This window comes from Equus caballus, chromosome 11, assembly GCF_041296265.1.
Source record: "Equus caballus isolate H_3958 breed thoroughbred chromosome 11, TB-T2T, whole genome shotgun sequence".
NCBI lineage: Eukaryota > Metazoa > Chordata > Mammalia > Perissodactyla > Equidae > Equus > Equus caballus.
The window spans coordinates 35,923,548-35,951,492 of NC_091694.1; the positions used below are offsets into that span (position 1 = coordinate 35,923,548).

Sequence of the window (27,945 nt, forward strand, 5' to 3'; positions counted from 1 at the left end):
CAAATGGAAACTGTTTTTCACTCCGAGGGATTTGTTGTCCTATGAGAGTGGGGTTTAAAGTAGAAAATGTAGCTCTGGTATCCACTAGAATTTGGCAAGTTTTCTCATTATTTTATTTTATTTTATTTATTTTTGAGGAAGATTAGCCCTGAGCTAACATCTGCTGCCAGTCCTCCTCTTTTTGCTGAGGGAGACTGGCCCCGAGCTAACATCCATGCCCATCTTCCTCTACTTTACATAAGGGTCACCACCACAGCATGGCTGACGAGTGGTGTAGGTCTGCGCCTGGGAGTCGAAGCAGAACATGCTGAACCCAACCATTATGCCATGGGGCTGGCCCCATTGCAAGCTTTTTTTGGTCCACAGGGGGACCATGTTGAAGATCAAGGATATCAAATATCATCCTTGGGGTTTTGCCATTTTGCTTCTTGCATCTGTTTGGGCTTCACCAAGTTCTATTGGCATGTGTGCAAGCTGATAAAGATCTGGCAACCCAGGGTCATAGGATCCAATAATTATTCTAAATTCTTCAAAAAACTTCTAACCTTCCTCCCTGGGTTTAGGAAATTCTTTAGCTATGGCCCTTAGTTTGATCTTTGACCAAGGAGTGAAAGACAGGAGGATCACCTGCAACCTCGGATGGTTTTATTTTAAAAGGTGACTTTTTAATGTCTCTACAGAGTGGAAAGGCAGCTCAGACAGAGAATTAGTGTAACATGAGTACTCAGGTAAAGGAGGTTAGAGGGAGAAGTGGGAGTCACATTGGTCTTACTGTCTTTTGTTTTAGGTGCCTCTCGTGTCTTTAATTTTTCTTTTTCTTTTTTCTTTTTTTCTTTTCTTTTTTTTTTTTTGCTGAGGAAGATTCGCCCTGAGCTAAAATCTGTTCCAGTCTTCCTCTATTTTGTATGTAGGTCACCACCATAGTATGGCCACTGATGAGGGATATAGGTCTGTATTCAGGAACTGAACCCAGGCCACTGAAGCCGAGTGTGCTGAACTTAACCTCTAGGCCACTGGGGCTGGCCCTCTTTAACTTTTCATTAGCCTTCTGCAATGAATCTTTCAATGAAGCTATTTAGGAACCTTGAAGACTTTTGGAAGCTTCTGTATATCAATCAAAATAGGTATCCTACTCTATTTGTTTAATTTGGGAACCCTTATTTTCAAGTGCACTTCTTAAATGAATGATCTTGTCTCATTGGAATGTTCCCCATAATGGCCATTGTAATTCTAGGTTGTTTTAATAAATTTTGCCATTTTTGTAGATAATGCTTCCAAGACTATAGTTCTTAGACATAAAATAAGTAGGTGTGCTGGAAGATGGCATGCTTATCTCTCTAGAATTTAAAGATTCCATTTCTTTTTTTTGAGGACAATTAGCCCTGAGCTAACATCTGCTGCCAATCCTCCTCTTTGTGCTGAGGAAGACTGGCCCTGAGCTAACATTCGTGCCCATCTTCCTCCACTTTATATGTGGGATGCCTTCTACAGCATGGCTTGCCAAGTGGTGCCATGCCTGTACCTGGGATCCAAACCGGTGAACCCCGGGCCGCCAAAGAGGAACATGTGAACTTAACCACTGCACCACTGGGCCGATCCCTCTGTTTCTTTTAGTTAAGCTTTTGGGTCATTTAGAGCCAAACTAGTTCCTAAAAGGACTTGCTGGGTTGGGGATTGTGTGGTGTACCTCATTGCATAGAAGTTTTCTTTTCTTTTCTTTCTTTCTTTTTTTTTTTTTTGAGGAAGATTAACCCTGAGCTAACATCTACTGCCAATCCTCCTCTTTTTGGTGAAGAAGACTGGCCCTGAGCTAACATCCATGCCCATCTTCCTCTACTCTATATGTGGGACACCTGCCACAGCATGGCTTTTGCCTAGCGGTGCCATGTCCGCACCCGGGATCCAAACTGGTGAACCCTGGGCCGCCAAAGCAGAACGTGCACACTTAACTGCTGCGCCACCGGGCCAGCCCGCATAGAAGTTTTCTTGAGGTGACCAACTTATCCTAACAGGAGCGTCTTAGAGGCAGGTGGCGAGAGCTCCAACAGCTTTTAAGTGCTTGACCCGTGCTCACCAATTTTGTGGCTTTTTTTTTTTTTTGCTTTCGAGATTCCTGTTAGCAATATCCTTTACTTAAAATGTTATTCACCCAACGCCTTGCACTGAACCCAGTCCAGCTTAAGTTGGACCCAGTCTGATCCTGGACCCTGTCTGTTTTTGAAGATGGACCTGGTCTGACTCTGGACCCAGTCCAGTAACCACCAGCAGTTCCCAGCGTAGAAGCTGGGGAGATTGGGACAAGAATTTGGGGAGGGATTCCAATCACACGGGGCACTGTGAAAGCCAGTTAGATCAGGAGCTCAGTGCAAAGGGGGCAGAGCTCAGAACTGACAGGGACTTACCCACGGCCCTCAGAAACGGCAGGGAGAGCAGAGAACTCAAGGGGTTCATGGGTACCACACTCATGTTTCTCATTGTCCTTGAAGCTGTCAGAAGTCTCCTTTGATCCTGCTGCTGCCATCAAAACTGTTAGAAAACAAAATTCAACTGAGGAAATTTAAAGGTCTAATTGGCTTTATTCAATGATTCGTGAATTGGGCAGCATCCATCTGGCAAGCGGAAAGGAGCTCCAGGAAACTGTACAAAATGGAAGGCTCTTATGGGCAGAAGGGGGAAAAGAGAGGCTTGCCTCAGGCGAGATCACGTTCCTTTAGGGGATGATAGGAGTCCATCAGGTGGATGGCATCACTAGTGCTGGCCAGGAAATTTCAGGCTGACTGGGCAAGATGGCATTCCTGGGGGAGGAGGTTGAAACTGCAATTAGGTTAGGGGTTAAGACTTGGTTTGGAGATGTGGGCTTAGCACAAGTGACTCTATTTTGGGTCTATTGTCTTTTTTTTTTTTTTAACAGAAGCATATGTATGGGGTAAGGGATATGGGTGGGCTGGAGATGGATGTGGGAAAATATCAAAGATCAAAATCAGGGCCACCATGGAGCTGACCTGGTGTTGTGCTTAAGTTTTTGTGCTCCACTTTGGTGGCCCAGGGTTCATGGGTTTGGATCCCAGGTGTGGACCTACACATCACTCATCAAGCCATGCTGTGGCAGCATCCCACAAATAGAGTAGAGGAAGACTGGCACAGATGTTAGCTCAGTGACAATCTTCCTCAAGCAAAAAGAGGAAGATTGGCAACAGATGTTAGTTCAGGGCCAATCTTCCTCACCAAAAAAAGAAAAAAAGAAAAAAGAAATCAGGGCCACTGTAAGGGAAATCGATCAAACTGAGACTGGCAGAAGGTCAAAGGAGGCAGAGCTGATGCACTACCAAAAGGGAGAAATAGGAAAGAAGGGTCATGTGTCCCAAGTCGAAACCCTAACAGGGCAAACATTAAACCTTGAGGCTTGAGAATAACCCTCGTTGGCTCAAAGTTCTGCCCGCTAGGCCCCCTGGGGCAGTGGTCCCTCCTCCACAGCTCTCCTGGGCTGATGATCTGCCCTCCAGGCCCACTGGGGTGGCAATATCATCCCCTTGGCTTGGTAGGATGATAGTGGCTCTCTGCCTGGGCTCTGTGGCTCTGCTGTGTCTGTGACCTGAGGCTCTGAGTGTTGGGGGGCACCTCTAAGGCATGGGGGGCATTCTGGCCCACCTGAACCAGAGAGCCTAGACCCTTTGAAACTGTTGTATCCTGAAGGCCCTTGTACTTTGGGCCTGAGTGGTAGCCCTCATGGTCTCTGAATAGCCTTTGGAGTCATTCTTCCATTGTTCCATTGTCTTGAAGAATAATGCCTGGCTTCTAATCTGATTGAATGGTCACTTGGCCACACCATTAGTGTTCTCAGTTTTTGCAATATGGATAGGCTGAGGATTTTTAAGTTCTGCTTCCTTTTTGCTTAGCAATTTTAATTTCTGCTTCCCTTTTAACAATTCTGTGTTGAAGTCATTTAACTCTTCTTGCATTTCACTATAAGCAGTCAGAAGGAGCCAAGCCACAACTTCAACACTTCGCTTAGAACTGCCTTCAGCGAAACATCCAGTTTCATCACTTGCACAATCTAGCTTCCACAAAATACTCCAGTGCAAACACAGCTCAGCCAAGTTCTCTGCCACTTTGTGCAGCGATCGCCTCTCCTCCAGTTTCCAGTAACGTGTTCCTCTGAGATCTCGCCAGAATGGGCTTGACGGTCCGCATTTCCACCAACATTCTGTTCCTGATTACTCAGGTATTCTCTAAGGAGACTGAGGCTTTCTCTACAGTTCTCCTCTTCTCTTTCTGAGCTCCAGAATCACCTTTAAAGTTTCATTCATGGCAATGTAGGCTTTTTCAAAACTCTTCTGGCCGCTACCCATTATCTGGTTCCAAAGCTGCTTCCACATTTTTAACTATTTGTTACAGCAGCACTTTACTCCTGGTACCAATTTCGGTCCTAGTCCACTTGGGCTGCTATAACAGAAATACTGCAGAATGGGTGGCTTAAATGACAAACATTCTTTTCTAATAGTTCTGGAACCTGGGAAGTGCAAGATCAAGGTACTGGCCTATTTAGTGTCTGGTGAGAGCCTGCTTCCTGGTTCATAGATGGCCATCTTCTTGCTGTGTCCTTGATACCGAACCTCTTAATCTCAAGTTTGTGTGCCTGATGCGCAGCAAGCCAAACACTGAGACATCAGTGCTTGGAGATGGAGAAAGGGCCCCCTTGAGATGGCCAAGATGGGAGCATGGGTTCACTCAAATCTACCTTAACCAGAGCAAAAAGCAGGGGGGTTTTATAGAGCTAAGGGGCTTGGCAGGAGGAGCTTCAGAGAAACAAAGGGGTCACCCCTGATAAGCCCCTGGGCAATCTGAAAAGGCTGCTGGGGGCCGGCCATCAGGTAATCACAACCTGCAACCTCCCAGCAGGCATTCTTTTTATTCTGCAAAACAAACTCACAAATCCTCGAGACCCGAGTCACCCCTCAAGTTAAACAAGAAAACAGGAAGTTGGCAAGATTCGTCTATGTCCGTGTTGGGAACAAGGTCAAAAGGCAATCATGTTCTTATTGAGTATCTACAGTACCCCTCAGGTACTTGACTTCATCCTCACATGGTGGAAAGAGGGCAAGAAAGTGCTCTTGGGGGTCTCTTTTATAAGGCACTAATCCCATTCACGAGGGCTCCACCTTCACGACCTAATCACTTCCCAAAGTCCCGACCTCCTAACATTGTCACATTGGGGGTTAGGATTTCAACATACGAATTTTGGGGGGACACAAACATCCAGTCCTCAGCAACCTCCTTGCCAGCACTGGGTATTGCCAGTCTTTTTAAACTTTAGTCATTCTTGTAGGTATGTGATGATACCATATTGTGAAAGTAATTTCCATCTGGTATCATTTTCCCTTTGCCTACATAACTTTGTTGTGCAGATCTGCTAGTGAAGAATTCTCATGGCTTTTGTTTGTTTTAAAAGTCTTTATTTTGTCTTCATTTTTAAAAGATAGGAAGGAAACTTGGGGTCTCAGTTCCTCTTCCCTGTTCCTCACTGGGCAGAGTTCCTATGCATCTCCGCCATGTGGGAGGTAGAGATGAGTTCAGAGGTTTGTACAAAGCCCCAGCTCCATGCCTACTCCATGCAGGACCCTTAGAGACTTCTTGGAGAATCTGGCTGGGAAGTCCTGATTCCTTGATCTCTGTTTGTCCTAGGGAACACATGGTGGGAGATCCAAGTGGATTTGCAAATGGGAGAAGGTGTGAGAGAAGAAAAGTGTGGGGATGTAGGTGGTAGGGTGCGCGTGTTCATGAAACAATGGTGGCCTCTACCGTCTGTGCTCTCCCAATAGTTCTGGGACTGTGGATAATGCAATTATTCTCTATCCCTTTTGTTGTTTGGATGTTCTCCTTGAAGTCTGACTGCAGGTCAGACTGTCATTGTCTAGAGCTGGGGAGTGAATATCATTTATTCATCACTTGGGTCCACTCCACCAGAACATCAGAGTCAAATAAAGGACTCCAACCAGCAACCTCATTCTCTTGAACATCTGAACTACTCTCTCTTAGACACCAGAGGGGAAATGGAAACCAGCAGATGAGAACACGGCATAGGCCCCTAAAGACCCCATTGTGGACACCTACTTCTCCTGGTGCTGGTCCTGGGTCCCGCATGCCGTGGGGAGGGATAGAGGTGTTAGAGCTGCTGAAAGAAGATGAGATTTAGCAAGGCAGCACAGAGACCCCAACCTTGTCAACCTCTGGCCTCTGATAAGGGCAACATGTAGGCCACGTGGGGTGATTAGCTCGACCTGACGGCTCCATCGTGGCATGGGTGAAGGTGCAGGACAGTGGCTCTCGCTCTGGTTAGTAACCCCAAAGCTTCCGAAGTACGGCTAAACTTTCTTCAGGCTAATGTGAGTGGATCTCCACCTCCTGGGGCTCCCAGGAAGTGTAGGGCGATGGGCACCGGGCAACTGCCCCTGGACGGCCAGTTGCATTTGGAGCCCTCGGTTTGCATGGGCCTTGTTTTCATGGAGGAGACACCCCTGCCCATCCGGTCGCTTGCTTCGGCACCGCACCCTCGACGCTCTTTCCCGCCCCTTGTCAATATTCGAGGTGAGGGCCAGCGCCCGGGTTTACTCTTCCCTGCGTGGTGAGACAGCCTTGCCTCCCGCGCCAGGTCTGGTGCGAGCTGTGCTCTAATCCAGCCGCAGAGTCCGTTACAACAAAGCAAATCTCGCTCTGGAGCGCCCTCTGGCGGTGCCGGGCGCCGGGCCTGGAACCCCCGCCGCGCGCCTCCAAGCTTAGAGATTGGCGCCGGGCTGGGCGCGCCTAGAATGCGCTGGACAGCGCCTGCCAGGCGTCAGAGCTCTGGAAACCATTCTGCCTCGATTAACAGCTCGCCTCCCTCCAGCTCCGGCACTGCCCCTCAGGCTGATGCTAAGGAGGCACAAGGCAGCTTTAGACAGCCTCTAGAACTGGCACGGTGAGAGTCCAGGGAGAGCCAGGGTGCTGCCAGGGGCGGCCGGCCGCATCAATGTGGCCATCTAGTTGCTGGGCCTGGACTCACTTTCTTCTCTGAACTAGCCACTGGCCAGAGGAGCTTTACTGCGCTTCCTTGGCTTCTTGGTTCCCCAACCTCATCGCTATCACCGGAACCACCTCCCTTCCTGGATGTTGGAGCAGGAGGGGTGTGGATGTACATGGAAGTGGGGGGTCACCTGGAGTAGAGGAAGAGGTATCTTTATTGCATGGAATGTGCATGGGAGGACTTCCAGGAATTGCCTCTTTTTGCTGGAGTCGCCATCTCTGGACCCGAAGGTAGGGGATTCAGAGTGGTTTGGATGTGGGTGGGGTGGGGTGGAGCCCCTGAAAATTGTGGAGACTCTCCGTGGCCTCAGCCTCCAGGCACAACTCACAGGAAAAATCTGGAATGGGCAGTGGTGATTTCCACAGTAGGTGAGTTTCTGCCAGTGCCAGATAGGACATAGGATTCAAAAGTGACCTGGAAAGTCACCGACCATCTCTGGCCTTCCCAGGTAAGCATGGACCTCCTGGGGTGCTTCTGGTTTTCGAATTGGCGATGGTCACGACTGTTGAGAGATACAGGAACACTGCAGATTATTGGGTCAGTATGGACGCCTCTTGGAGTGGAGTCTGGAGGCAGGGGTAGCTCCATGGCGACGCAGGTAGGCAGCCAGAGGGGCCGCTTCAGCACTGAGCACTGGACAGCGTCCTAGTACAGTCCGGCAAAGCCAAAGGAGGGATGGATAGTTGCTCATGCCCACCTCCAGCCTGGCCCACGGAGGCTGACGGCAGGACCCTTTTGGAGAAACCTGAGCTCAGGACCCTGGCCACGGGGACTTGGGGCCTAGGACCTGCACTCATGGGGTTGGGACCGGAGCTCCAGGACAATGACAGACTCTACATATCACTAAATAACCATTTGCAGCGCTTCAGATTACAAACCTTTTTACACATGGTCTCCCTTTTGCTTCACAACAGCTCAGGAAAGTAGACCACTCTAATAGATGAGGGAGCTCAGAGAGGGTAACCAATCTCTCCAAGTCACACAGCCAGGGAGGGGTTTGAGCTAAGACTTGAAAAGCTGCCTTGGTAGTAGTAGATTCATCCTCGCAGACAGTGACAGTCATGGGGGGCCCTTATAGTAACGGGATCCTGAGGACTGATGGGCCAACACAAAGGGGGAAGCATTTGGTGGTGAGGGCGACTTAGGGCCCTAGGAGGGCACCATGCATGTGGGGTGGGAATGGTTAGTCTGAGCAATGCTCAGGGCTTCAAGGAGGAGCAGGGCTCCCAATAAAATGCGATTTTGTCTATTCTTAAAGCCTGAGGTGGTATTTAAGGCCCATCACAGTTCACCTATCTGGACTCATTAGGTCGGGATCCCCACCTTTGGCTAGAAGTCACTTGTCTGTTCCCTGGCCAATTTATTTCATCCAGGGCTGTGACTAGGGTGAGGTGAGTGAGGAGTCTACGGTGCAAAATTCAAGGCAGCGCTCACTCGAGGGTCATGCAAATGCAGGCTAGCACCAGAGTCTCTTCCCTCCCGCCTCTCCCTCCTGCCTTCACTCTAAGCCTTAAGCTCCCTGAGGACAGAGACTGTCCCTGCTAATCCCAGGTGACCCCGGCCCAGCGTCTGGCAATGCAGGGCTCACAGTAAGAGCTTAATAAACATTTGTCAGTGGCCAAGCCTCATCTTTCTTTCCTCTGAGAAAAATGGCCTAGGCTGGGCAGGGCACGTGTGTGTCATGTGATCTAACCGATTCTGGTTTGGCCAATGTTTGGACTTATTTGCTAGAGGTAAGCAAATGAGGTGTGCGGGAGAACCCAACGCCCACGCAAGATTCAGAAAGTCCATTCCAGAAGGTAAAGGACACCGAGTCCCATGTATTCTTTTTTTTTTTTTTTTAAAGATTTTATTTTTTCCTTTTTCTCCCCAAAGCCCCCCGGTACATAGTTGTGTATTCTTCGTTGTGGGTTCTTCTAGTTGTGGCATGTGGGACGCTGCCTCAGCGTGGTCTGACGAGCAGTGCCATGTCCGCGCCCAGGATTCGAACCGACGAAACACTGGGCCGCCTGCAGTGGAGCGCGCGAACTTAACCACTCGGCCACGGGGCCAGCCCCCCATGTATTCTTTTTACATGCGGGGCAACAGAACTGGAGAGTAACGATGACTTGCTCCAAGTCGCACAGCCGCGTTGGGACACGGACAGGGCTACATAACAAGTTCTCCCACGATGTGACCCAATCAGGGAAAACCTACGATACAGCTATTGGATGCACATCGAGTGTATCGACTTTCTACTTATCATGCCTGAAACAGTGAGCAGGATCAATCCATTACTTTTGACTGCCGGCAAGTGCCGCGCGCTGATTGGTCCTGGTTACGGAAACGGAAAAAAAGGCGTGCGCGTGGGACCCGCGGCTAGAGGCTGGACCGCCTGGGTGCGCGAGAGTCGGCGGGGGGATCATGGCGTCGCTCAACTGTAGCACCATCGTCTGCGTAATCTGCTTGGAGAAGCCCAAATACCGCTGCCCCGCCTGCCGCGTGCCCTAGTGAGCGGGAGGCCGTGGGGAGGGGGAGCGCGCGGGTCGGCCGGCCGGGCGGGGGCTGCGGCGCCGCGGGGTGCTCCGCGCGGCCTTCGGGGCTGACGCGGCGTGTGGGCCCTCTTGTTACAGCTGCTCCGTGACCTGCTTCCGGAAGCACAAAGGTAAGGCCGGCGTCCCCGCCTCAGACCCCGGCCCCCTCCTCATATCCCGCCGCCGTCTCGGGGCCGGGAACCCCTCTGGCCGTGCCTGCTCCCGGCCTTGCCGCGCCCGGTCCTGTCGGGACTCCCGGGGGGACCTCTGCCCGTGAAAGCCTCTCGGGATTTTGAACGATCAGAAACCTTTCTTCTGTTCCGCCTTTCCTTCTGCGTCTTGTTCTCTTTTTCTTTAAAAATATTCGACTGCTTTCGCGGACGTCTGCCCTCGCTGTTTCTTCACCGTAGCCTTCTGACGCAGCCCGTCGCCGTGTGGCAGACACTGCTCTGGCTAAGGTTAACAAGAACGGTTTCTTTCTTTTAAATAACGCCTTTTTAGAAACAGCGATGTAGATCTGTTTACAATCGGGAGCGATGCCCTTGGTCTGTTAACCTTGTCGTCTACATGTTAAGTCCTCTCCTCTCTGTTCTCAGGGACCCTTTCCCACGACCTCATGCTCGGTTGGCTCTTCTGTTAAAGTTCTTTATGAAAGTAACCATTTATTAAAGTTCTTTATGAAAGTAACCACTTTATTAAAAAAACACTGTAAAGTGGTTTACAGCAGTGTGTTTCACCCCCCGCCCCCCTTTTTTTCCCCAATATCTTTGGAGCAGTCTCAAAAGAAGCCTTTCAGCTCAAGTTAGGAAAGAAGTAGAATTGCTTTTGGAGGGGCTGGCCCCGTGGCCGAGTGGTTAAGTTCGCACGCTCGGCTGCAGGCGGCCCGGTGTTTCGTTGGTCCGAATCCTGGGCGCGGACATGGCACTGCTCATCAAACCACGCTGTCCAGCCTTTCCCTCTGCCAGGAATGCTCTTCCCACCTGGCAACACCTCCACGACTCCTCTTGTTCTTGTCTCCCGGCCCTCTCAGGTGACATAGATTAGACTCTCCTTATCTTATCCATATTTCTAGCTGTCATCAAGACTAAACCCCTCTAAGGTGGGCCTGATGACTTTCATCTGTGTATTCCCAAGGGCACATGGTATGTGCAAATTTAGTATCTGAAATTGCTGAGAAGATAGTATGATGCTAATTGAAGTTGGTGTGCCACTTAATTAGGCAGGGTGAGGAAGGATGGGGACAGGCCTAGGGGTGCATAAGGCCTTCTGCCAGGCTCAGGATTGCTTGTTGTTTTCCTTATACTGCCCCTTGCTTTGATCTCTCATTTCCTCTACATCCATTTCTACCCCCACCCACATCTCTTATTCCATACCTATGCCTTCCACCTAGATGCTGGCTTGGGGTGAGGTGCACCCTTGCCACTGAAATGGAAGTGATGTGTGCCTGAGATTTGTGTCTCTTTCAGAGCAGTGCAACCCTGAAACTCGTCCTGTTGAGAGAAAAATAAGATCAGCTCTTACTGCAAAAACTTTAAAGCCTGTGGAAAACAAAGGTGAGTTGGTTGACTTCAATCAAACCTAGAAAAGGATTTCAAACAGAATAAATTGAAAGGAAAGAGGAGGAGACTTGGGCTGGGGCAGAGTCAGGAACGGTGGCTTCATTAGGGAGCAGCAGCTTCCTTAGCCCAGAGCACTGGGAGTGAGGCCACATGTCACTGGTGATATTATAGAGCAACCTGAAGGCATTGTTCAGGACAAGAAATATGGGAGCAGGAGGCAAAAGGGGGAAAGGCCATAGCCGTGGTTTGGGAGTGAGGGGTGGACCCTGCTGGTCACGGCTTGGGGTCTCTCTCTATGGATCTGGCTGGGGCTGTCAGTTCACCTGAGCCAGGCCCAGGCAGGGGACTGCCTTTGGCCTAGCTCACCTTGCTGCTGCTGGGGGTTCCTCACAGCTTACAGCAGGAGTGAGCTGTCGTCCCAGCCAGCCAGCCAGCCAGCCTTTCTTTGATACGTCCTAGGCGTCATGAACCATGCTAGGCTCTGAACATTGACAGCAAGGGGACGGCCCACTTCTGCCCTTTGAGAAACTTCCTTGTTGGGTTCAGGCAGTGCCAGCAATTTCAGTGCCCAGGCTGAAAGCACCGGGGATTCGTGTTAGCAGGTTTTCACAGAGCACCTACTTTTTTGGCCCATGACAGGGCTGGAGCCAGAGTGAAGGGAGGTGGGGTGGTAAGAATTGGAGAATCAGGCTCCAAGCCCAATACCACAGGGAAACACATAGAGTAAGTGTGTGACCACTAGGATGCATTCGTTGAAGTTGCCAGTTCTTTATTTCACTTTCCTTCCCTTTCCTAAACGAGGAGTGTGGGTATAGCACAAAGTCCAGAGAAGAGGTTCCTTTTGTCCCTACTTGCAAACCTGTTCCTATCACGCGTGCACACACAGTTTCATCTCTTGGAGCAGTAGTTCACGTCTGGCGCCCAGGCTCTCTTTTCAGTCGTAAGCAGCTGATTGTGTTCTGTCTTCCTTAGATGATGACGACGACTCCGTAGCTGACTTTCTCAATAGTGATGAGGAAGAAGACAGAGTTTCTTTGCAGAATTTAAAGAATTTAGGTAAGTCTGTGCTTTGTTTACTTGTCAACCATTGAGATACATTTAATCTATTGTATAGAATGTGATTTTTTAAAGTTACTAAATGCTTTAGTGTGGTGTGCCGAGCCCTTCCTCCAGCCACCTGGGTCCGTGAACACACAGGGCTTCCATGCCTCCCAGCCAGCCACCAGGGCCATCCTCTTGGCCTGGAATCCTCCTGGCTTTGTGGGTTGGCAGAAGTTCTCCTCCTCCTTCAAGGCTTGGTTCAAGTTTCCTTTCCTCAGCTAAACTCTTCTTGACCTTTTGTCTCTCTCAGAATTAGGCACTTTTTCAGTGGTGCCTTATAATAAATATACCACTCACTGCATTTTATGGTAATTTGTTTCTCTCACATCAATCTGTAGGGTAGGGGCCTGCATTTATTCCCGTGTCCCCAGTGCTCAATTTATGGTCCAGCCATTCACGCAAACTGAGCAATCCCAGGATCTGATTTCTTAGAGGGACGTGGGTGCTAATAATGCCCAGCATTATTATTGGGGGACTGCTCTGTCAACCCTTACAGCAGTTCTGTTACTATATAATTAACGGGCCGGTGTACTTCCTAAGGTGGGCACTTTCATTCCTCGCCTTTCAGAATCAGGCTGACAGGTGGTGCTTTGCCTCCAGTCCCCTGGTAGTGATTAGACTGAGATTGGAGCTGAGCGGCGATAAGTGTAAACAAGTTTGTAAACTGTAAAGCACCATACAGATGTTAGTGTCAGTTCCTGCTACTGACCCTGCTTCACACTGGATCACACACTTGCTTCAACATCATTCAGAGTATTTGATATAACTGTCCTCACAACTGAGAACCTTCATGTCTGTAAAGGAAGGAAACGTGCCAGCGGCTTAATGCTGTTGTTCTCTGTATGTGTGCTGGTAAAATAGTTTTTTCTTAGCTGAAATGGCATAAAGTTCAGATATTTACAAAGATACCAAGAACAGGAATCTGTCATAGCATTTAACTTGGAAATCATCTAACAGGCTAATCTTACCTTGTTCATTGGGTTAATTTGTGAGTTTAAAGGTTAAGAGGTTGCAGCATCCCTGATGTTAATACATTTGAAGCGTTGAGCTTTCATCTGTCTCCATGTTCACACTTGAACCAAGATGGCGTTTCTTTCCGTGTTGATTTTTAAGGAGAGTCTGCAGCACTAAGAAGCTTACTGCTCAACCCGCACCTTAGACAGTTGATGGTCAGCCTCGATCAGGGAGACAACAAGGCAAAGCTCATGAGAGCCTGCATGCAGGAGCCCCTGTTTGTGGAGTTTGCTGACTGCTGTTTAAGGATTGTGGAACCGTCCCAGAACGAGGATTCTTAAGATGATGATTATGCTGTCTGCTTAAGGATGTGCTTGACTCTTGGAACCTGTCTGCTCCTTCTCCCAGGAGACCAGCAAGTGTGGGGCCCTAAGCAAGGGTGGTGACGTAGGGTAGGTCATGCAGCTCTTCACCTCCATCGCTGTGGGCTCGGGTTTCAGGCAGATGGGGGTACTCTCAAGGTGGCAAACTGTTTATAGAGAGAAAACTCGAGAAAACTTAAGATGGTTGTTTTTAAATGTTTTATTTTTAGTACAGTTAAGATAGACATCATAAATGATATCATTTTTCAAGTTTCAAACCCATTTGAGTTAAAACTTGCTCAGTGTTATTAAATAAAATCAAGATGTAGTTTTATGGTACATTGCATCACTTGTCATCCTTGGTTTATAATCTAATTGCTTGAAATTATGTTAAATAAACCAACAACATATTAAGTAGTAAGGTTTTGTTCCTTTTTAAGGAACTAAATGCAAAATTTCTCCCAGCCAAAATTTCAGAGCTGATTTCTGGCTGACTTTGCCTGTTCTGTTTGTGGGGAATAGGGGGTGGGGGGTGGGGGGCGGGAGGCAGGGGAGTATAGTGATGGACACCACCACTGAGTTGGATCTGTGAAGGTAGTAAAATGTGGTGAAGTTCTCTGTGGCCCTGATATTTCTTAATCCTGTTTGGTAACTACCAGCCCCGACACGGCCTGAGGTGTAGATTGGAGCCCCAGGCCCACTGGTACAGTCGCTGCCACAGCCCTGGCTGGCAGGCACAGTCACGTGTGCTGTGGCAGTCGTTTGGCAGCTGTGTGTTGATTAAATGTCTTTGGCAAGGCAGCTGGCAGGAAAAGGCCTTGAGAAACAAAGGCACCAAGGATCACCCAGCCAGGTGAGGACAGAAGGTGGGAAGAGATCACGGGTGGCTCAGCCTGTGTCTTTCCAGCAGAATCTGATTAAAGCCAGTAACACTGTAGGGCGAAGGTTCAGGGCAGATGTCAGCATAGCGCAGTGGAGACTTTCTGCAGTGAAACCTTATCGAGCCCTAGGGAGAGAGATGCAGGGAGGTGTGCACAAGTAAGTACCGGTGTGAGTCAGCAGGAGCAGGACTGAGTGAATCAATGAATTTTTTTTCTTGTGAGGAAGACTGGCCCTAAGCTAACATCTGTTGCTAATCTTCCTCTTTTTGCTTGAGGAAGATTCTATTTTATATGCGGGATACCACCAGAGCATGGCTTGATGAGTGGTGTGTAGGTTTGCGCCCAGGATCCAAACCCACGAACCCGGGCCTGCTGAAGTGGAGCACACTGAACTTTAACTACCATGCCACCAGGCTGGCCCCAGTGATTTTTTTTGCCTTATTCTAAAAATAGTGGCCAAGTCCAAAGCAGTATTAAAATATAAAATTTCAAATCCATTCATTGTGAGACAGGTGAGGAGACACTAGGAGGGCGCTCTCCCCTACCAGGAGTATCGCCTGTCACATTCTTATGACTGCCTAAAGCTGGAAGATCAAACAGTTACACTTCTGTTTACACTCTGGCTAGCCTGTGTGTTGGTTATCATGGGAGATTTTATCCAGATTATGGCCTGTAGTAATTCCTCTGGTATGAAAATTCAATGTTTCCTTCCTTCTGCCTTGTCAGTGTCACTAATCCTTGCTGTAACCCCATGTAATAGGTTGAGTATTAGCCCATTTTATGTGCTGGCTGACTATTTTTCCCTGGCTGCCCATAATGAAAAAAAAGGGCACTTGGACCTCACCTGCTTGTCATTTCCTCAGCTGGAATAGGAGTTAAACCAAGTCATACAATTTGAGGAAAGCATAGTGCTAAATCCAGTGCCATTGGAGGGAATAAGCTGTCATCACAACCCTAACTTTTTGAAAGTGGAGCTAATTAAAAGGAGATTCAGAGGAGATGCTAGAACACTTAGAGACAATTTCTAAAAAGGGAATAGGAATGGGCTCTGGAAAATTCCTAGTTGTATTGCTGGAAACTATCCAAACCCACAGCCAGTTGGGGAGCACAGGTTTCTGGTTTCCCCAGCAGGGTTAGGACAGCTCTTGTCCCAGCCTCAGTCCTGCTCCTGCTAGACTCTCCTGGGCTTTGCCTCTGCCTTCCACAGTGGGGTCTGAAGGACCCAGAGCTGTCACGGGCAGGAGTGCCATCCTGCCACACAGCTTACCTGAGGCAGTGCTCGGATGGACATGACGCCAGCTTGTTCTTGTTGTGCTGTCTGGATGGTGTAGGTACTGGGGCTGCCCACGGGCAGCTGGAGGCAGGCCCAGACCACCAGTTTCCTCTGAAAGCCGCGTACGCCCACCGCCGCGTTGGCCAGGACCAGTCCAAGGGGCCAGAGGCGGATTATTGCCCCCAGGAGCCTGGTCTGTGCCTGGGGCAGCGGGAAGGAGCTTGGGGAATGGGGAGCTTGAGACAAGTGTTTTTCTTCCACACCATCCAGTTCTTTAGAAGCAAGGCAGGCCATTCTGATCTTAAAAAGAGAACACCACTTTATAGCTTTCAATTTATTAGCTCTCTCAATGGAAGTGGAAACCAAAACTATCTTTAATAAATCAGCTTAACAAGGTGAACTGAAGGGCACCTGGCCGTGAACTGGATGCCTTCAACTAGATGGGCTCTGTGTGGCACAACTTTATACCCAAGGCAACAGTGCTTAGACCCTACCTACAAATGCTGCTTTACAAAATAATAGCCTTATTGAGATCTAACTGATAGACCATAAGCCCGCCCTTCTAAAGTATTCAATTCCATGGTTTTTAGTATATTCCCAGAGTTGCTTATGCCACTCCTTGCTGTGTCACAACCACCCTGCAGTGTAGGTGGGGTTGTGCCCATTTCATACATGAGGAACACGAGGCCACCCATTTTGCAGTGGCAGGGCCAGCATGCCAACTGGCTCTATCTGGTATCAAAATACCGTTGTCCACCCTCACTTCTCAAGTCAGATACTCACTCTCCACCTCTGCCACGCACGCTGGATGACCATGGCAGCTGTGTGCAGCCTCTGGATGTGTTTCCGACTTAACCAGGAACGAACGGCTAAGGGGTTTGCCCAGAAACAGGAAAGAGTAGAAAAATGTTCATTAGAGCTATCGGTAACCTGGCTCTGTGGTGACACCAGAGCAGCTGTCAAGGTTTGAAATAGGTACTTTTTCAGTGAATGGCAGCGTCGGGCCACTACATAAGGTAAGGTACCAAAGTCAATAGATAATGCAAAACTGGCTCTGGAAAACCCCTCTCAGACTGCCCACAGACTTGGAGAGACCTACACAGTGAGGCGGCAGCCGGGAGCAGGCTCAGTCTGGGGCAATGCCCAGGGAACAAGAGGGATCCAAATCATCTGAATCTTTTTAAATTATTTCTATTTTTTGGAAACCCTTAGTTGAATTTGCTTGCTTGCTTGATGAAACCACGAATGACACCGCCATAGACTCACATGCTGGTTAAGGTAATAACTGCTGGATGGTGGGCTGATCATGTGGCAATTTTAATTTTCTTCTCTTGAAATTTCAGCATTTTCTGATTCTTTTTGGTACAATGATATTCAGAAAAGGGGCTATTCCATTAAATACTAATCCATTTGGATTCTAGAAGACTAAAAAGTTTGAAGACAAACCTAAAATTCACCTGTCATCTCACCAACCCACATGGTTTTCTCGTTTCCTCATATGAATCTTTCATGCCTGTCCCCTCAGAAATGCACCTTACAGAGGTGGCATCACTTTTGATGTGTAGTTTAGTATCCAGGTTTGAACATCATATTGGAAGTGGTTTTCCATTAAGTTTAAAGTATTCCTTAAAAAGACTTCTTAGCTGCATCATAAGGATGGCCCATAATGTAGCCATGACTCCACCACTGTCAGGTATTTGGGTTGTTCCTAGTATTTTTATTTTTCAAAATAAGACTGCTACGAACATGGTTCATACATCTCTTCCTTTGATGAATCAAATCTTGTCAGTTTTTACCTTCTTAAACTCATTACAAGCCCTGCAGCCCAGCAGGTAAGGATTTGAGTTGTCATAAAGGGAAAAAAAGATGCTATAAACAGCTATTGAGATCTGGGAAAGGGGCATTAGAGGCACATTTTTAGCCTGTTACCTACAGTGCACCCTTACTCATGGTGTGACCTGGTTTCCACTGAACTGGAGAGATGCTCTCGGTGAGGTGGACAGGAAATTTGAATCCCAGGGCACCATAGGGTTGTGTCATCACTTGAGGCTGGGACACAGTTAGCTTTGCTTTGGGGATTTGACGAGCAGCATTTCAAAGGAAACAGGTATCAGGTGGGGTCTGTGTGAAATCGCTGACAGTGGCTGCATTTAGGCCTGCCTGTTGGCCTGGAGTGATGGCTGCCTGCCCAGGGCCCCAGCTCTCCTACCTGCCTGGATGAGCACAGCAGCCCGCCTCTGCCTCTCCTGCTTGCGGTGCTGGTGTCGCCTCCAGCCACCCTGGATGCAGCGGGCACACTGCTCCAACACCTGTGCACGCCCACGTTCCAGAAGCTCTAGCTGGGAGAAGGGACATCACTGAGGTCCTGAGCCTCTCCCCCTGCCCTGAGGAGGGCCCAGATCCTGTCCTGCTGAGGACAGCACACAGCTGGCTTCTATAATCTCCGTTCCTCATCCCAACCAGCTCACCATGGAGTCAGTCATGAACACCTTGGTCCTGCCACAGTACACTGGGGCTGGCATAGCCTCCGCTGGGTCACCAGGTATGGCTGCTGCCTGAGTTAGGGCTGGCAGAGTGCGGAGGATGTCCTGGAGGAGAGGTTGCAGCGTGGCCTCCTCAGTGTGTGGAGACCATTCTAGGGGATGGGAGACAGAGATCCCATCAGTGCGTGGTCATCTATACACATCTGTGGCCTTAAGAAACTGGTTCTGGTCTCCCCAACATTCCACAGGCTTCTCTCCTGCTGTTCTTGCCTCTAACCATTTCTACCTCCTCCTTTTTTTATGGGGAGATCAGAAGCAGCCCCTCTGTTGTCTCTCAGGCCCCTGGCTGTTCTGAGTCTTGGAATCCCCACTTGTGGCTGTGCCCTGGACTGGCCTGCACCCTCCATTCCCATGGGTCCCGTTGGGCCAGCTCCCAAAAAGGCACTTGATGCCTGGACTTCAACCTGGAATCCCAGGCTGCTCAGACAGCATTTGTTTCCAAGGCCCCAAACATGCTGATGGCCAAGCAGGACAGCCAGGCCACCCCTCAGCCCCTGACCCCTTACTCCTCGCCATGTATGGGAAAAGAGAGAACAAATCCCAGTCCTGTGGAGGCCCAGTGGGTCCCCCTGCCTGCCCTCCCGCATCTTGCAGGGCTGACTCCTGCAGAGGGAAGATTTACCTGAGGGCTCTGACCACCTTTAGCTGCCCAGTGCCTCTCTGGAGACAGAGGCTGCCAAAGAAGATGCCGCAGATGAGAAACAGCAGCAAAAATCAACCAGGGGCCAGGGGGGCTTTGGGCAAGAGGCACAGAGCAGTAGAGCAAACCATGGAGAGAGGGGGGAGAAAAGAGGTAGGGAGAAAGGATGAGAGGAAAGTGACAAAACTGTGTTCAAGAGAAGAGAAAAACAAAGCAGAATTGTCCCACCTGGGTCTGGTGGGCCCCAGGGTAAGGCTGTGTGGGTGCAGGGAGCAGCTGGTGCTGGGCTGGGGTCTTCCTGGGTGGGGCCTCACACCCTGTCCTTGGCCTCAACCCTCACTCCCACAGCCTCAGTGATATCCGCATGCTGACAACCCCCAAATTGGGGCCACAGGCAAGACGTCCCCTTGAGGTTAAAGCTTGCCGAGGGTCTTGCAGACGTCTCCACTGGATGACTTGAGGCCTGGAGCTCATCAGCCCTGGCAGGGCTCAGCAGCTGCCCCAAACCTCTCTTCCCCACTGGCCAGGCATAGTTAATTTTCTCCTTTCCTGTCCCTCTGCATCCAACCAAACACTTGCTGGTCTGACCAGTTTCTTCTCAGCATTTCCTGACTGCCCACATCCTTAGCTTCTCTCTGCTCTGGCCAGCTTAACAGCCTCACTCCCATGGCCTGCCCCGGGGCCCCCACGGTGGTCTCCATGTCACTCCCTTTTTCCCCAGAAGTGCCTCCCATCTGCCCAGAGAATAAAATCCAGCTTCTGTGACTGGGCCCTGCCTGTCACTGCAGCCTCACCTCTCCATTCTCTGTCCTTATGAGCCAGCACCACTGAATGGCCTGGAGCTCCTCTCACACAGTGCCGTCTCCTGCCTGCAGGCCTCTGTTCAGATTACTTCTTTCATGTGGAATGCCCTTGACCTGGCTAATCCCATCTGTCCTCAGACACCACCTCTTCCAGGAAGTCTTCCCTGATTCACATCTCCCCAGCACCACCCACAACATCCTGTTCCTAGCTATGCCCTTTCCACTTTTCCCACTCTTCAGTTGTTTTTTGAGTCTGTTTCCTCTGTTGAACCAAGAACCATGAAGGCAGGGCTGTGTTTTATTCATCTCTGAACCCCCGCCCCTAGCCCTGGGATGGCCCAGCACAGGTGCTTAGTAAACTGTGGTTGAACAAATGACTAACAGACGGGCCCCTCTCACCTGAGCGCCCTTCATCAAGAGACAGGCTGCAGGGACCAGGGGATGTGCGAGGACGGAGCCTTCTCAGCAATTCATATCGTTCCACGAAGTTCTGGTGAGACACTCTGGAAGCAAAAGCAGGTGGAAGAGGAGAATGCGGTTACTTCATCCATGAGCCAGGCACAGTGCTCGGGGTGCAACACGAGTTATCTCATATTTAATCTGCTCAACAGCCCAGCAGGGGCTGCCTGACTGTGCCCACTGAATGGACGAGGTTGTGGTTCTGGAGAGATTACTAGGGTCACTCAGCGGGAAGTCAGTGGAGACCATTTTTAAACTGAGCCTGCTCTTCCTGTGGCCTTGATCTACCAAAACAATCAGTGTCTTGCCCTTTCAGTAGAGGATTTGCAGTCTGCTTCCTTCCAAAGGGGCCTGCAGGCCTCCTCCCAGCCTAGACCATTCCTACTGCGCACACGTGCTCAGCCTCATCTCCCACCAGCCCTCTCTGACCCCACAGTCTCCTCCACTTCCTCCTGATTTCTCTGTTCCCCTTCATGGTGCTTCTCTCAATGGCTGGTGACACCTGATACCTGTACTTCCTCCTCCTTAGTCTGGCTTCTGTCCCAACAGTGCTACTGCACCAGTGTGGCTCTCGTCACAGCCATTGGCTGTGCCACAAATCCAGTTGTCAGTGCTCGGTCTTCCTCTTGCCCAGCCTGTGGGCAGCAGGTGCCCAGCTGACCCCTCTCCCTTGGAGAGCTCTCTCTCTCAGCCTCCAGGACACCCACTATCCTGGCTTCCTCCTTCACCCATGGCTCCTTGCAAGTTGTTGTTGCTGGTGTCTCATCCTCTCAGGATGTGGGCATTCTTCAGGGAATGGCTGCAGACCCCCTCTCTCTCCCCCTAGGTGATTTCCTCCTTGCTCATGGTGTTAAGACCCGCATGTGCTCCAGTTCTTAAAGCTCTACTGAGCCCCGAGCCTGTCTCACAGCCGTTTCAAACCTGATGAGGCCATACTCCTGACCCTGCCCTCGCTTCCCACCGTCCAACCTGGGCCTTCCCCAGACCATCCTATCTGGGAGAACTTTCTCCTGATTCATCCATTTGCCCAGACGGAAGCCTAGAAGTTGCTTCTGTGGCCTGGAAGTTGACTGCTCCCCTGCCCAATACCCCCTGGTGGATCAATCCACAGTCCTATTTCTGTTGAAGCCATACACCAATCTTACACGTTTCTCTCCATTTTTCACTGCTGCCACCCTCATCTGGGCCACCATCTGGCCTGCGCACCTGTCACAGCCTTCTCACTCATCTCCTCCCTTCTCTCCTGACCCTATGTCCAACCTCCGCACAGCAGCCACAGGGATCTTCTTAGAATATGAATGAGAGCACAGTGCTCCCTCCTTAGAATATCCAGTGGCTTCCATGGCACTCAGGATAAACTGCAAAGTCCCAGCGTGCCCTACGAGGTGCTGGCTCCTCGCCCCTCTCTTCCCGTTCCTGGTTCTCTATGCTCCAGTCACTTTAGCATCTCCCTGTTCCTAACCTGGGAGCTCTGAGGTTGCTGTTCCCTTGGTCTGCAATGCTCTCCCACCTCAAACCTTCCCAGGCTGGCCCTTTCACTTCCTGGAGGCCTGACTGCTTTGAGGGCCCCTCCCTGACCAGCCCAAGGAGCCTCTTCCCCTGTCAGTCTACCTAACAGCAGTCTTGGTTTCTCTCCTAGCACTGATTTACTTTAGACTTCTCGTTCTTGTTTCCACAGGAATGTATGCCCCAAGAGGGCAGAGACTCACCTTCCTTATTGACTGATATATACTAGAAACAGTGCCTGGTACAAAATAGTGCAAAGAAAGTGAATGGAAAAATGAACATGTGCAGCCCCTTGAGTTCCAGGTTGACTTCGCAGATCCACCTCTTTCTCCTCACGTCCTTATCCTTCTCTGGTCTGGGCAGGCTCTGGTCGGGCCTGAGTGCTGAGCTCCACCCTGGCATTGGCCCTGCCCCCTGCAGTATTTGGCCCACTCACCGGATGGGGAAGCCAGCGGCACTGATGTGAATGGTCTCCACGAGGCCACAGGCCTCCAGCTGGCTCAGGACCTGCAAGGGTGGGGAGACAGGGTGGGTACCTGCCACATGGGGCCGGCAGGCCAGAAATGCCGCTCCTGTGACCTGACTGGTGTGGACCTGCAGGCTCTCCTGAGGCTCAGCTGATGGGGGTATACTCTCTGAGGCAGTGAGAAATCAAGGGGCCTTGAGAAAATCTCCCTGCTGGAAAGGCTCCTGGAGGCCCCAGGTCCCCTTATCTGATGCATGGCTTCTGAGACAGTAGAGGCAGGTGCTGGCTCTGTCTCACCAGTCCTGGCAGCGCAGAGGTGCTCTGCTACACAATGCAGCCCAACCCAATTCCTCTTTTTTATTTATTTTATATTTTGCAGGCAATAGAGTGAGTCACAGCTGAGGGGCAGGGGAGATTATTTTGTGAAGATTCTTCTGGGACCTGAATGAAGGTCTTTACCACAGAGGAAAGTGGCCCTGGCTATAAACCTTAAGCCACATCTACCAGTTGACTGTGGGGCGCTTTCCAGCATCGTCCACCACTCACACCTCATCCACATCCCTTGAAGCCCAGTACTCTGAGCAAAGGGCAGCTGCTGGCCAGAGTGCTTTTGTGCAAATTAGAAAAAACTATACCTCCAGTCAGAAATGGCCACACTGTGCACAGAATGTAAGGTGACACAGACTTTCAGCTAATCACAAAAGTCACCCGTTCCTCTGGGCAGCTTCAGTCTCTCATTGGGGTACATGGCTTGGTGAGCAGAGAACAAGATGCACTGGAGTCCCTTTGCCTCCTTCACTAGGTCACAGACCACACAACCATACGTGACTGTCCAGACAAAGCAGGGGAGACAAGCCCTCCCTAATGTCAGGCCCAACCTGGGAGGCCCCCTACGGTCACTCCATTTGGAGCAGATGTTCTGCCCTTCATCCCTCCAGGGCCTTGGCCAGATGGGACTCTCTGCAAAGCAGCTCTGGCTCAGTGTGAATTACCTCCTCCCGGAGGAAGGTCTGCGCCTGGCCCTGGCCGTTGGGCTTGATGCAGCGGATGTAGTGGGGTGTGGTCCTATGCAGGACCTGCAGAAGCTGCTCCAGGGAGGCCTGCAGAAGGGAGAGACCGTGGGGTCAGGCAGGGACTGGGGCTGCCTGGGGGCATCAGCTGGGCCCTGGTTAGTGACCACATCAAACACCTCCAGCAGCCCTCGCAGCCCCAAGACCAGGATACTCACGTGCTCTGGGATGACCACTCGAGGCTCTCACTGAGTGTGCCCAAAGCACACTCCTCTCCTGACCTCCCACTGCTCCTCACCTCTGCCTCCCAGGGACCTTCTTGATGTGTGACCCTCCACCTGATTGGTCTCCCTGCATCTGGCCCAGCCTCCCCCCGACTCATCTTCCTCACAAGGGCAATCCTCCTGCAAGAGAACAATCTCAGAAACCCCTGCAATCCATTCAGGCAACAGCTATTATTATTAAGCCTGTCTTATGTGCTGGAAGCTGTGCCAGGGCTGTGACACAGGCAGTCTGCTGCTGTCTCAGAGCTCAGGGTCTAACAGGCCACACAGATGTTGGATGGGTCCCCTCAATGATGTGTCTGTTGCTGGGCAGGAAAGTGCTACTCAAACCTGGGCACCCCAGGAGGCCTCCTCAAGGAGGAGATGGTAACACAAAAGTCTGAAGGGTGAGAAGGGTAAACTAAGCAAAGTGGCATGGAGGGTGGAATTGAAGGGGCAGTGGTGAGGAGCATCCCAGGATGGTGAAGCACAATATGCAAGGGCTGAGAGACAGTAGAAAGCATAAGATACTGGAGGAGGTGACAAATGTGCTCAAGCTGAGGACGGAGTTTGAGAAGGAAGGTGGAGAACTGGGAATGGGCCACCGAGGTTCTTGTGACTATTGCTTTTCCACGAGCACCCTATCAGTAGTGGGTGAGAGGCTCCCACTGTACCACCCACAGGCCCCTAGGCTTCCCGTCGTGTCAATTATACCAGAGAGTCTATTTGTCTGTTTCTTGTCTCGTCTTCCACATGGGACTATCAACTCTGTGCAGACCAGGGCCATGTCTATGTGACTCATCAAGGCTCCTCAGCAAACAGCACCAATTCTGGGAGATGTTCAGTAAACATTTGAGAACCAAACACATCACATCAGCACCACCAGACCCACCTTGAACTTGGACACCACGGTCAACACAGGGGCCCTGCTCTGTCCCTGTTCCTCCTGGGACTTCTCTTCAGGGTCAGTAGGAAACAGCACCTTGAGCACAGGGTCCTGGGATTGCTGCAGGAGCCTGGTCAGCTCAGGGGGGATGGGGTCCTGTTGGGAAAAGACAAGTGCAGTGGGTGAGGGCAGGTGGAATGCTACCCTGGGCTGCCCATGGGCTTGCCAGCCCTGCTCACCCAGGCCCCAGAAGAAGGGCTTCCAGGGAGGGCAGGGCCCAAGACAGAGAGAAGAGCTGGTCCACTGGATGCCTAGAAACTAGGAGATCCAGTGTGACATGAGTCATTTCTGGGCAGGTCATGTCTGATTAGCAGAGACCTCAGGCAGGTAGGCCCAGGAGGTGATCCTGGATTCTGGGAGGATGTTCAGGAGGGAGAGGACACACGATAGGAAACTACTGTGTACATGCAGAATGACTCAGCATCTCTTTCCAAGCAGGCTCGCGCAGGCCCTGGCCCAGCCCTCACCTTGTTTTTCTCCACCAGGCCTGCGGTGTGGTAGCGCACAGGCCCTGCGTAATGCACCACGATGAAGCTGGGCTCCCGGCTGAGCTTGTTGTGGCCCAGGCAGGGCCTGCCTGCTAGGGCACTCTCAATGCGTGTCTGGAGCTGGGCTGCACTGCTTGGCCGATTAAGGCGGCATTCCTGTGTGGGGCAGGATTGGCAGTCAGCCACAAAAATGAGAGGGCTCACCACAACCCTCGCAGTCCCCACCCTGTGGCCCCCATGGCAGCAGAGATGTCACACCAGCATCACAGTGACTCTGAGAGGGAGGGAATATAGGGATTAGCAAACCCATGTGGCAGATGGGGAGACAGAGGCACAGAGAGGGATAGTCTTCAAGGCCCCAGAAAAGCCCAAAGTGCAACTCTGGTGCTCAGCACACTAGCTGAGCCTCCCCACCTCATTTATGAGGGAGCAGATGCTGAGGGGGCTTCCCTCGATGAGATCCAAACAGGTCTGGTTGTCCTGGTAGTTGACAAATGACCACTCCAGGCCCTCAACTGTGTATTCCTCCTAGGGAGCAAAAGTCGGGGGGCGGGGGTAGAAGGCAGCTATGGTCTGAGGCCCAGATGGGCCATCCCATGGCTGGTCTCAGTACCACAGCATATTCCAGAACAGCATCAAAGAAGGAACAAAAGGCTCCTGGTCAGATCCTGGGATGGGGCTGAGGAGTCAGGAAGAGACAGAGGATACAGCAGGCCTGCCCCAGCCTCACCTGCTGAGCCCTTAGGTAGTGAGCCACAAAGTGCTGCTGCAGTTTCTCGTTGGCGTAGTTGATGCACAACTGTTCCAGACTATTGTGGGGAAATGACTCAAATCCGTACACATCCAGCAGGCCTGGGAGGATGGGGAAGAACCATGGGGCCATTGCAGGGAACAGGTGGGGTGGGTCGGGGGTACTACAGGAGCCCAGGGTGGCTAGGCTCCTGCTCAAGCCTCATACTTGGCAGCCTGGGGATGAGGTTGAGTGAGCATCCCACCGCACACGACCCCAGGGTGGTTCCTATCTCTGCCTCATGGCCCCTCAGAACTCAGAGCAGGAAGAGAGGCCGAATGAAGAGTGAGGGGCAGCCCAGGGCACCAGGTCCACTTTTGAGTCTGAATCCTCTGGTCCTGGTAGGCCCCTCCTGTGAGGGAACCAGGTCCCAGGGAACATGTTCTGTGTCCACTCCAGTCTGGAGGGCCTTGGTTCACCAGCTCAGTTGGTGCCCAGGATTCCACCATTCCGTGAGCAAACTTCACTGGTGCCTTTGAGCTCTACTTCCTCCCCAACCTGACTATCACACCCAGGTTCCAACGATGTTATCATGTCCCCAGGTGCCTTCTAAGCCAGCTCTTTTACCTCTCCCCTACTACTCTCCTGAGACTGGAGCTGAGTCTCTAGGGAGAGAAGGGCCCTGACAGACAAGGCACCATCTGAGTCTTCCTGGAGAGCTACGGACAGGGCAGATGTACACAGAGATGTCCTCTCCCAAACACTCGTGGACGGATGAAGAGGGAGGGGTGCAGAGAAGGGAAAGGAGTCTCCTGGAGTCACACAGTGCTCCTGCCTCTCATCCAGGGCTCTCTTGTTCTTTTTCTGAAGGAGTGCTCCTAGCAAGGTGAGCCCCTGCTACCTATGAAAGTGCTCCAGGAGCTCGGGTCTGCGCAGATGCTGCTGTTGATCACCGATACCAGCCAGTCAAACAGCCTGTTGGGGTGGGAGGAAGAGTGGAACCTGGTGAGAGGAGGTGAGGCTGAGCCTGAGGGGTGGCAAAATTACACCTCCAGCCAGGGTGCCACACCCTGGAGGGCCTGTATTCTGAGCCTGACGGGTCAAGGCCTAAACCCTCTCCTGTTTCCTGCCCATGCTGTCTGGACCTACTACAAATGCACGCTGTGGTCGTGCATGTTCCCAGGTACACACAAACATGGCCTGTCCTCCCAGCAAGACTGAGCACAGGACCAATGAGACTCTGGGTCCAGACAGGGAGTGGGTCTGCATCAGTCACATGGCCTGACAGCCGGCTGTTGTCTTGACTAGAAGGGGCTATTGGGCAAGCCTGGGTGGGGTTTGTAAAGAACCAAATTGACTAGACTCGAGGAAAACTCTACCTGTGGAGCCCAGAGCTCAAGGCCCTGCCCCGCCGTGTCCCCCACTCAGTCCTGTACAAGTGAACCCGAGTCACCTGAGGCCAAGAGTGGCATCTTGCACTCTGGAACCATCCCTACCCCAGAAGATGAGGTAGTTATGGTACAACATGGTGACATGTACAACATTATTAAGGGGTTTCTTCCTTATAATTTTTCTTAAAGTAATTGCTCTGCAACTCTTTTCAACTGGTTTCTGTTTTTGCAACAAGGGCTTCAAATTCTCATCAGAGGTACTAAAAACAAGTGACCTGTTATTTACTGTGTGTGAAGTGTTCTATGGTTAGAGGTCCACTCTGTGATCATCACACTTAATTTTATCTACTCATTTTGCAGCAACTTGACACAAAGACTTTAAAAATCTTTGGCCTGAAATTAGCTTCGAGGCAACAGGAACTGAATCTCTTACTGAAATGGGTTCAGTCTGGGCCCCACTGCCCTGGGGTCGTTTTTCCTCAGCAGTGCTTCTCAGGCTCTTGGCTCTTTGAGAAGTTCATTAAAGCAGGGGGACCCTCTCCCCAGAAGGGTGTCTAAGTTGCCATGTGCTCATGCACACACACAAATACACAGGTTCTGTCCCATAATTTCAGAGAATTCTGGGCCCCTTGATGCCCTTACAAGGCATCTTGAAGGTTCTCAGAACCCAGGGTGAGAAACCATCATTAACCACACGGCCAGAGGGTAGAGATGCTTATGTAACCCAACAGGAAAAGGCCAGGACCCCTACGTTCGCCCTGTTCTGGGCTCCCACTTGCTATACACTGTGTTGCTCAAGACTGTGAGCTGAGCTGCTGGCTCTGCCACCATCTATCAAATTCCCCAGGTGACTACAAAGACCTGAAGGACAGGGCACATGGAGACAGGAGCCTATTCACCCATGAGTCTGACCCTGAACTATGAGGGCCCTAGATCACCTTTGGGGCCTACCTTGCCAGCAGAGAGCTAGGCAGGTTTTCTTCACCTATCACTAATG

At 50.9% G+C, this 27,945-nt stretch overlaps 2 protein-coding genes across 15 annotated transcripts in view; one reads left to right on the forward strand and one right to left on the reverse strand.

Annotated features, from left to right (window-relative positions):
* Positions 1–6,775: 6,775 nt before the first annotated feature.
* On the forward strand, positions 6,776–13,888 carry ZNHIT3 (zinc finger HIT-type containing 3). 2 transcript variants are annotated; one of them, XM_023652960.2, is made up of 5 exons: positions 6,838–9,549; positions 9,673–9,704; positions 11,040–11,126; positions 12,105–12,188; positions 13,347–13,888. In XM_023652960.2, exons 1-5 carry the CDS (start codon positions 9,464–9,466, stop codon positions 13,526–13,528), a joined length of 471 nt encoding a protein of 156 aa, XP_023508728.1. In that variant the 5' UTR covers positions 6,838–9,463; the 3' UTR covers positions 13,529–13,888. The 2 variants fall into 2 exon arrangements, with proteins under 2 accessions (XP_070083662.1, XP_023508728.1); XM_070227561.1 differs by lacking the exon at positions 9,673–9,704 and having other exon boundaries at positions 6,776–7,290.
* MYO19 (myosin XIX) overlaps positions 13,752–27,945 on the reverse strand; it is a 55,779-nt gene continuing 41,585 nt past the window's right edge. For 5 of the 13 annotated variants that reach the window (XM_070227550.1, XM_023652956.2, XM_023652955.2 and 2 more), the window contains 13 exons: positions 26,459–26,532; positions 25,558–25,679; positions 25,242–25,355; positions 24,807–24,983; positions 24,286–24,435; positions 23,113–23,220; positions 22,091–22,161; positions 20,089–20,192; positions 18,172–18,338; positions 17,913–18,042; positions 16,487–16,572; positions 15,698–16,003; positions 13,752–14,555 (listed from right to left, as the gene is read on the reverse strand). In XM_070227550.1, coding sequence (XP_070083651.1) covers positions 14,427–14,555; positions 15,698–16,003; positions 16,487–16,572; positions 17,913–18,042; positions 18,172–18,338; positions 20,089–20,192; positions 22,091–22,161; positions 23,113–23,220; positions 24,286–24,435; positions 24,807–24,983; positions 25,242–25,355; positions 25,558–25,679; positions 26,459–26,532 — 1,738 coding nt within the window. In that variant the 3' untranslated portion in view covers positions 13,752–14,426. Of the gene's footprint in view, positions 14,556–15,697; positions 16,004–16,486; positions 16,573–17,912; positions 18,043–18,171; positions 18,339–18,868; positions 18,981–19,863; positions 20,193–22,090; positions 22,162–23,112; positions 23,221–24,285; positions 24,436–24,806; positions 24,984–25,241; positions 25,356–25,557; positions 25,680–26,458; positions 26,533–27,945 lie in introns of those variants that run through there. The other 8 variants (XR_011423306.1, XR_011423304.1, XR_011423308.1 and 5 more) reach the window with 5 other exon arrangements.

Excerpts from the sequence above, each read along its gene's own strand:
- ZNHIT3 (XM_023652960.2), top strand. The coding sequence starts at position 9,464 with ATGGCGTCGCTCAACTGTAGCACCATCGTCTGCGTAATCTGCTTGGAG. Across the intron at positions 9,550-9,672 it reads CCCGCCTGCCGCGTGCCCTA|CTGCTCCGTGACCTGCTTCC; the intron begins GTGAGCGGGAGG and ends CTCTTGTTACAG. Across the intron at positions 11,127-12,104 it reads AAAGCCTGTGGAAAACAAAG|ATGATGACGACGACTCCGTA; the intron begins GTGAGTTGGTTG and ends TGTCTTCCTTAG.